The 7867-nt window shown below is 32.9% G+C and overlaps 1 protein-coding gene across 1 annotated transcript; it reads left to right on the forward strand.

Moving 5' to 3' along the window:
• Nucleotides 1-1171: 1171 nt before the first annotated feature.
• Pink (WD40 repeat domain-containing protein pink) lies at nucleotides 1172-5538 on the forward strand. Its single transcript, XM_078194967.1, has 7 exons — nucleotides 1172-1292; nucleotides 1375-1629; nucleotides 1975-2085; nucleotides 2165-2398; nucleotides 2473-4433; nucleotides 4513-4630; nucleotides 4703-5538. Exons 2-7 carry the CDS (start codon nucleotides 1543-1545, stop codon nucleotides 4955-4957), a joined length of 2766 nt encoding a protein of 921 aa, XP_078051093.1. The 5' UTR covers nucleotides 1172-1292; nucleotides 1375-1542; the 3' UTR covers nucleotides 4958-5538.
• Nucleotides 5539-7867: the final 2329 nt, after the last annotated feature.

The following is a 7867-nucleotide window of genomic DNA, read 5'->3' on the forward strand; positions in this document are numbered from 1 at the left end:
AGCCAAGAATTATTTTAATATTTCTCCGCACTCTTCACTGGCATGATCATATCGTTCGGCGAAACTTCGTCCCTCGCAATTACGAACTGCCGTTTTCAGGAGCATTCTGCGGCTCTCTTTGTCCGAATTCGAAACGGGCCACAGGAGCTTCCAACCTCTGAGACTTCCGGTCGAACTGTCCGATAAACCATAGGCGTCGCAATAGGTCGAGTTTCAACCGCGTACATTTGGATCACTTCGCAACTGTGCGGCACACATACGTTTTTCATTAAAAAAGTACTAGAATTACGAAGCTCCATTACATTGAACGTTGAGCTTAACCCATCCACCGCGGAATCGCAACCGAAAAAATCCCAGAAAAGCAAAGCAATTTGATTAATGAGACCGAAAATGAAAACCTGAGATTCATCGCAATAATTTTTCTTTGAACTCTGATGCTTATTGTAATAGCAGTAATAATAAATATACACAATAATAAATATGTGAAAATCGAAGAAGACAATGATATTGAATGACACAATAGAGTGTCCATTATCCTATAACTACATCTCTTCTTTATAAGAAAAGATAACAGATGAAGACTATTTCGAGGGCACATTCAGGGGACTCTCCTGTATTTATCTCATGCAAAAACAGTTCATTTATACATAGTTGCAAATATTTAGAATAGTTAAATTTTGTTGCTATTGCTAAAAAATGCAAAATAAAGAATTAATTGATGTTAGGCGATATTAACGCCTCTTGTGACGATATCTGGATACTCCATTAAAAGGTACACACAGCGCCAGTTAGTATATAACAAATCGTTGAAACTGCTAGCCAAATTTAATTTAGAATTTCGACACAGATGGCGCCATCATATAAATAAACTATTTCATTAAAATATTTACACTCAAGACTTATAATTTAATTGAACTTTTTATATGAGATTATCAAACTAATAAATAAAGTTTTACAGTTTGACAAACATGTGTTTTCTCTAATAAGATTTATTATAAATTGAATAACTCGTTGATATGAAAACAATAACGATTGAATAAATATTTACAAGGCAAAAATCTCATTAACATAATTGTTGAAAAAGTAGTAAACGTGTCTTATCTACATCCGCCACATCTGGGTTAAAACTTTGAATTATATTTATTTAGTAATTTCAGTGTTTTGCCACGTACTAATTAGCGCTGTAAAGACGTCTGATCAGAGTTTTCAAATTTCACCACTAGATGCGCTACTATTATCCAAGAAAGAAATAATCTTTGCCAATTTTTATGTTGTATCTTGGGACGAAAACGGTAAAAATAATTTGCTTTGCGTACATATTTGCAATAATAAATTGACTGCTTCGTCCAGCTATCTCACGTTATATTTTCACAGTGACATTTCTCTACGTGTGAACTTTCGATGGTTCAACGAATAAGTGCATGCAACATAGTGTGGAAATAAATACCAGCTACATGTCAAAATCCATTAGGATTTATCACAGTTAATCTTCGTTCAAACATATTAGAGTGTTGTGTGATACAGACCAGATTTCGACAAATTATGCAGGACTTTCCGTACGTGTTGTCAGAATACGAAGACATAAATTCTGTTCTTTACAAGCCTATCAATTTCACCCAACGAATCAAGGTATCCTATTATACTATCAAACTCTTTTTATATAATAAACATAAATATTTACACCGTCTAACTGTCAAAATATCTGTGACATCTTTACCAATTAATTTTCAACCTTTCCACTGTTATTCTATATACACACCTGTCTATAGTTCGGCAATATTAATATTGTTATTCGAATAAAATTTAAACAGGTGCTATTAATCAATTATTGCGTCAAAACAAGGAACATAGCTATATCTTTTAACATTTGTACATATATATAGATTCTGTAATAATGGCATAAAATTTTAATAATATTGCTCAGATTTATAAATTGACAACAAATTATATATGTATATGTTTCTTATTTTATAGTACACATGCTTCAATGTATCGTTCAACTATATCATCCTAGGCTCGACTATTGGCAGTGTCTACCTCTTCTCAAGAAAGTCATATTCATTTCTGCAAGTGATACCATTATCGGTAAATTTGTTCTTTAAGGTATATATAACAATTAATAACATATATATATAACAATTTATTATTTGTTTGACAATAAAAGGAGGGAGCAGTCTCTCGAGTTCTGATATCACCTGATGAAAAAGTAATTGCATTGTCAACTGTACGTGGAGCTGCTTGTCTAATATCTCTGAAGCCTACAGCAAAATTAATAACTGTATCTTCAGAGCATATAAATGAGCAAATTAACTGCCTTTGTTGGAATGACACTAGCTCTGAAGTATATATTGGAGATTGGAATGGCAAAATTTCAGTTATGGTATTACCTACCTTTAAGGTGAGCAAGCTTTCAATTTATGTGTTTGTAAATATAAAAAGCATTATAATCAAAATAAAAATGTACTGTTTTAGTTCACTAGCATGTTTCAAACATCATCCTGCACCTTAATGGACCTTGATTCAGCCATTGTGCAGCTAAGTTTCTCTTCATCTTTGTTACTAGCATCAACTTTAACACGTTGTTACATCTGTGACACTGTACAGGAACACTATAAACAAGTGGGGAACAAGACTCGAAATGGAGAATTTGGTGCCTGTTTTTACAAGACATATCAAACAGATGATAACAATACTCCAGTTACCCCAAAAGAAGAGAAGCTAGTCAATAGAAAGCGTATTTTCAACTTCATTCCTGAGGGAAGCAGTAATGTACAAGAGGAGAACTTTCCGCAGATATTTTGCGCCCGGCCAGGATCCAGGCTCTGGGAAGTATCTGCAAACGGAGTAGTAATGAAGACTTATCAGTTCAAAGAGGCATTAGCTATTCCACCTGTAACAATATGCAAACTGAATCTCAAAAAGTCTACGTGCCAGAAGCAAATGGAGCAGAATTGGATACCGCAATCTGTTAACTTCTCACACTTGTTTGTTATCGCTAAGAAATATTTATTTTCCTACTCTTCCAGAGGCCTATATATACTCGATCCAGTGACTTCAACTGTGGTACTGTGGAACAACGAATATTCAAATATAGCTATGGCAGATACTGTAGAAAACAGGATATATTTGATGACAACTGATGGAGAATTTCATTGTTTGACTTTGTCTTTCTTAGACTCTTTAATATTGCGACTGTATAATACGGAAAAGTATTACGAATGCTTAGAAATATGTTTAATGTACAAAGTACAACTGAGAAAGTTAATAAGCAGCCTAGAGATTGACAAAGTGTGTGAAGTGGAGAATAAATTTCAGATACTTCGGAACGACGAATTGTCAACGTTGTTACATCCTCTAATGAATCTTTTAGAGTCGAATTTCAAGGCTAGTCCCAAGAAATTAGATTCAGGTATTGTTGTAGTCAATTCCGGGAACTCTGTTTTAGATGAAGAGGAAACTTTCAGGCTCAAGTCTGCGTCTCATTGTATCAAGCAGAACTGTGTATCTGAATCAAAAGAGGAGACTAATGAGATTAATAAAAGTGAAGACACAAATTGTAATACAGCGCATCAAGAAGAAAACAGTGATGAAAGGGTATCAGAGGAATCAAAAGAGGAGCTAGATCCAAACAGAAGCGCGATGGAGAAAATACAAGCAGATTTGGAAGTTGTGTACGCATTAATAGGAAATATTAGACACTCTATGAGCGAGGGGGAATTAGAAAGCATAATATTAGATGTTGACTGGAGAATGAACGTTATCAAGGACTCTTATGAGACTCTAACCGACCTGAAGGGTTTCTTATATGAAATATTGAGGAGTGCTGAGTTGTATTACTTCAACACTTTGTTAGAGAACGTTTCTATGCAATTGCTTCAATCTACGGATAATACACATATTATAAAACAAATAATGAAAGCTTTTGTTAACGTAAATGCTCAGAGTTGCAAAAGGTGTACATGTGGTAGTCCATACTCGACTAATGAGTTAGCAGAGCCAAAGTTCCTGGGGATTGGCAGATCCCTTCTCAAAAAATTCGTAAATGAAAACCAAGAACAATGTATAAATTTATGCAATAGTGTACCTTACATGTGGAGGGAATATTTACCAGCATCTGTAGAGCAGAATGGTGTACTGATGAGTGACGCGCTGCGTCAGTGCCTTCAGATCAGAGACATTATTGTGCTGTCTATGCTTTTACCATTACTGGAAGGGAAACTCTGGAATCTCTTAGCAGTATACTCAAAGCAGACTCAAGAAGGGCAATGTCTGTTTTGTGGCAAGTATATAAAGTACGAAAATAATGAAACATTAGAAATGATAGAATGGAGTGCTGTGATACATGAAATTATGAAGAAGCAGGGACCAGATTTTGCAATGGCACTATTAGTTAAGTTAGAGAAAACTATACCAAATGTTTCTATTGATAAAAGGTAATTTTTAATATTGTAATTGTATTATGCATTTTTATAATTATATTGTTAAATGTAATTGTTATGAATTTTTTTTCAGTGTATTCCAATCACTTATATTTACGAAAATCTTGCACCAACATGGAATGAAACGCACAATTAACTTCAGTAAGAATAGCCTCGACTCGTCGGAATATAATACAATGTGCTCGGCAAAGGTAATTAATTGTTTTAAGCAAGGAAAATATGACAACAAACTTAAATACAGAAGAATGTATTGCTTTCTACAGGTTCGAGACGAATTGGTGGACGTCCTTGAGAAAGACCTAGGAAGATCAGTTAGCAATAATACTTTTGGTAGCGGAGCTCATCATTGGGGAATGCAGTATCAGAACAATCTCTCCACGTGTCCCTGCTGCACTCTGTCTCTTCAAACGCCGGTTTTGCTAGGTAACAATGGAATAGCGATATTCGGTTGCGGTCATGCTTATCACGTGAACTGTATGATCGAAAAGAAACTTACAACGTGTAATCTTCATTCTTAAATGTATGCATTTGACGAAATAAAAGGAGTCCCGTAACAGAACGTTTGGATATGTAGGCAGTAGTTTATAATGATTTTAAAACGTTGCTCATCTAGTCATGAAGATGAAAATTTTGATACGTGATTTCATGAAGACATTCAAAACAGGTGTCATTGTAAGCGTTCGTACAAATTTAAATTTATTGTCTCTGTACAGATCATTCACGCAGACAAACTTAATAAATAATTCATGCCCAAGTTCATTGTGATATGACTAATCTAGAGAATGATATGAATTCTTTGGTGAAGTATTAAAGAATATAAAGTTACGCTTCGATTATATATATATATATAAATAAATACATACATTTTTCGAGATAAATTATAATGTTGATGTTAAATTACTGATACTTCTAACTACTGTTGAGAATCATATTAATTTTATAAATCTAACGTTTCGACATCCGTTATAGCCCTGCTATGTACATCTTAGATTTATTTTAATATGTTTTAGAAAAATAATATTCGCGCTCTTTCTCATAATAATCATGTACAGGATTTGTACTGTTCAACTACGTACTTAATATATATTTAATTAAACAATGAATTCTAGTCTCAATTGAACACTTACCTTATTTCATAGTTTTATTGCTCGATTTAACAATATTTATACAGAATGAGGCATTCAGTCCTGTACCGAAGAAAAATAATTGTTAATCCTTTCAAAGCACTCGATTGATACGAATACTCAATGTACATCAATACGCTCATTAGCATTGCTGCGGAGATCGTAATTATACATATGAATAATAACTGAACAGAAGAAAACTATGATAAAACATGAGCTGTGTTAACCATGCATTTACACGCTAAAGTATTAATTGTATTACCAAAAATGGTTCGGTAAGATTGAAGGCATCCTATCGCGAAAAAATAGTATTACTAATACCAAAACAGTAATAACGACAACCATCAGTTTTGGATCATTATCAACTATAAACTCAGCTGGCAATGAAAAATAGCGTATCTATATAACGTATCTATTTACAAATCTCTCTATTTATTTCTCTACGACTGTATTGTAATTTAATGTATTTATTTAAAATAAATCAGATATAAATTACTGCAGGCTTTTACCAATTACATGACCAAAAAAAATTGATTGAATTTTATCTGCGCAATTCAAATATAATATTTATTACCGTGTTTTTAAATAACAGTGGAATGGAAGCTAGAAGTTTTTTTATAGTTTTTCAATATTCTAACATTTGCCCATTTTCAAACTCTTCCATTATTTCTAGGGTACATAATAATGTATTTCGAACTTCTTAAAATTCACAGAATAGTATTCCATGAAATTTTTACTATATCTATAATATAAGTTTCTAAAATTATAGTTTCAATCAAATACAAATGGCCAAACAATTATTTGGTAATTGTAAATTAATCGTATTAAATTATATTGATTTCTGAAGTAACCTTGAATGACTAAAATCTGTTTCATAACGAAAATGGAGGGTGCGTAGTACTAAGATCACATAACCTCGCCCCATAAAAGGTCATACGAATTATATGTATGGACATCATTAAATTATTATCGCTCCAAATCAAAATGGAAAATACTGAATTTTTCTGTAAATGAAATTGATGAACGCTAGTCATTTTATGATTATGACATGGACTAAACATTTCGGTTACAATGTGGGAACAAGTATTCGTGCACCTTCGAATATTTAATCATTAATACTGTGTCAAGCGTTATCTTTTAGCATTATATTAAAAATATTTTTAATATTTTCTTTTCTCGCCGTATATGTAATATTATTTAAAAGTCTTTGAAAGGAAATTTTGAAAAATCGATAGTGTCGCCTCAATCTGCATAAGTTTGTTCGACATCGAATCTGTTTCAGACAGAAGCGCACGGTAACGAGCCAAAATATTGTCGAACGTTATCGTATCACTATAAAAGAATGCGAGTTTGTTTGATAACATTCGTTTATCAAGCAGAAACTGCAAGTTTAATTGATTTTAACGAGCGATCGTGATCGACTAGACAAATAACAGCCTTTTTTTCATCGCATGATACTTACATCTATTACAAAGTTTTACAACTTCGGTTATCTATAGCTCTTAATTGTTGCAATACAATGGTAACGCGAACCTAATGATATAAAATATCAGCTATCATTTTATTCACTGTATAAAACAAGATCTCTCATAGATATGGAATTACTTTTGATAGAATATATTGCGTTAAAGCTTCGCATAGTCTTACTACTGCGTATCGACTGTTTGATTGAATCAGTAAATATCATTAGTAGGCAATTCTGCGCATAAAAGTAGAAAATAAAAAATTATAAAATTGTGTCGGATCTTTGTTTTTAAAGAATTGACGATTTAAGATTCTCCAATGACGATGGATTTAAGTAAGAGTTTTGACATTCGTACAGCGCGCCACGGTTCTGTTCGACTCTCGCGGGTTCTCATGGGCTGATCTTCAATCGTCAATAATTTGAAAATGGAGTCTGCAACATTCATTCTTCATTTTCGTCTTTCTTTTACTTGCAGAATCACCAACTAAAGCATCCATTACGCATAATTGAATACACTATAAAACTAATTCAAGTTGTTCAATTCATCATCGATCGATAATTATTCCTTTAATTCGATAAAAATTCTGCTTCTGTAAATAGAAGCACATATGGCGAACTTGTTTCAAATTCGCACAGATACAAAGCAATGGAATTTTGATATTATATAGATATTCATAAAATTATTGTTATGACGATGCTCAAATTTCTAAAGATCTAATCTACGATGTTTAGTCATCATTGTCAGAGGAAATTTGAACATTCATTGGTTTGACACATTCGAGATATCGTGGACACCAACATATTACTCGTTAATGGGAATATCATTGGAAATAACATTG

Source organism: Augochlora pura, chromosome 2 (assembly GCF_028453695.1).
Source record: "Augochlora pura isolate Apur16 chromosome 2, APUR_v2.2.1, whole genome shotgun sequence".
Taxonomy (NCBI): domain Eukaryota; kingdom Metazoa; phylum Arthropoda; class Insecta; order Hymenoptera; family Halictidae; genus Augochlora; species Augochlora pura.

Coding starts and splice junctions, on each gene's coding strand:
- Pink (XM_078194967.1), top strand. CDS start 1,543: ATGCAGGACTTTCCGTACGTGTTGTCAGAATACGAAGACATAAATTCT. Junction 2,086..2,164: donor TGCAAGTGATACCATTATCG/GTAAATTTGTTC, acceptor TGACAATAAAAG/GAGGGAGCAGTCTCTCGAGT. Junction 4,631..4,702: donor ATACAATGTGCTCGGCAAAG/GTAATTAATTGT, acceptor TGCTTTCTACAG/GTTCGAGACGAATTGGTGGA.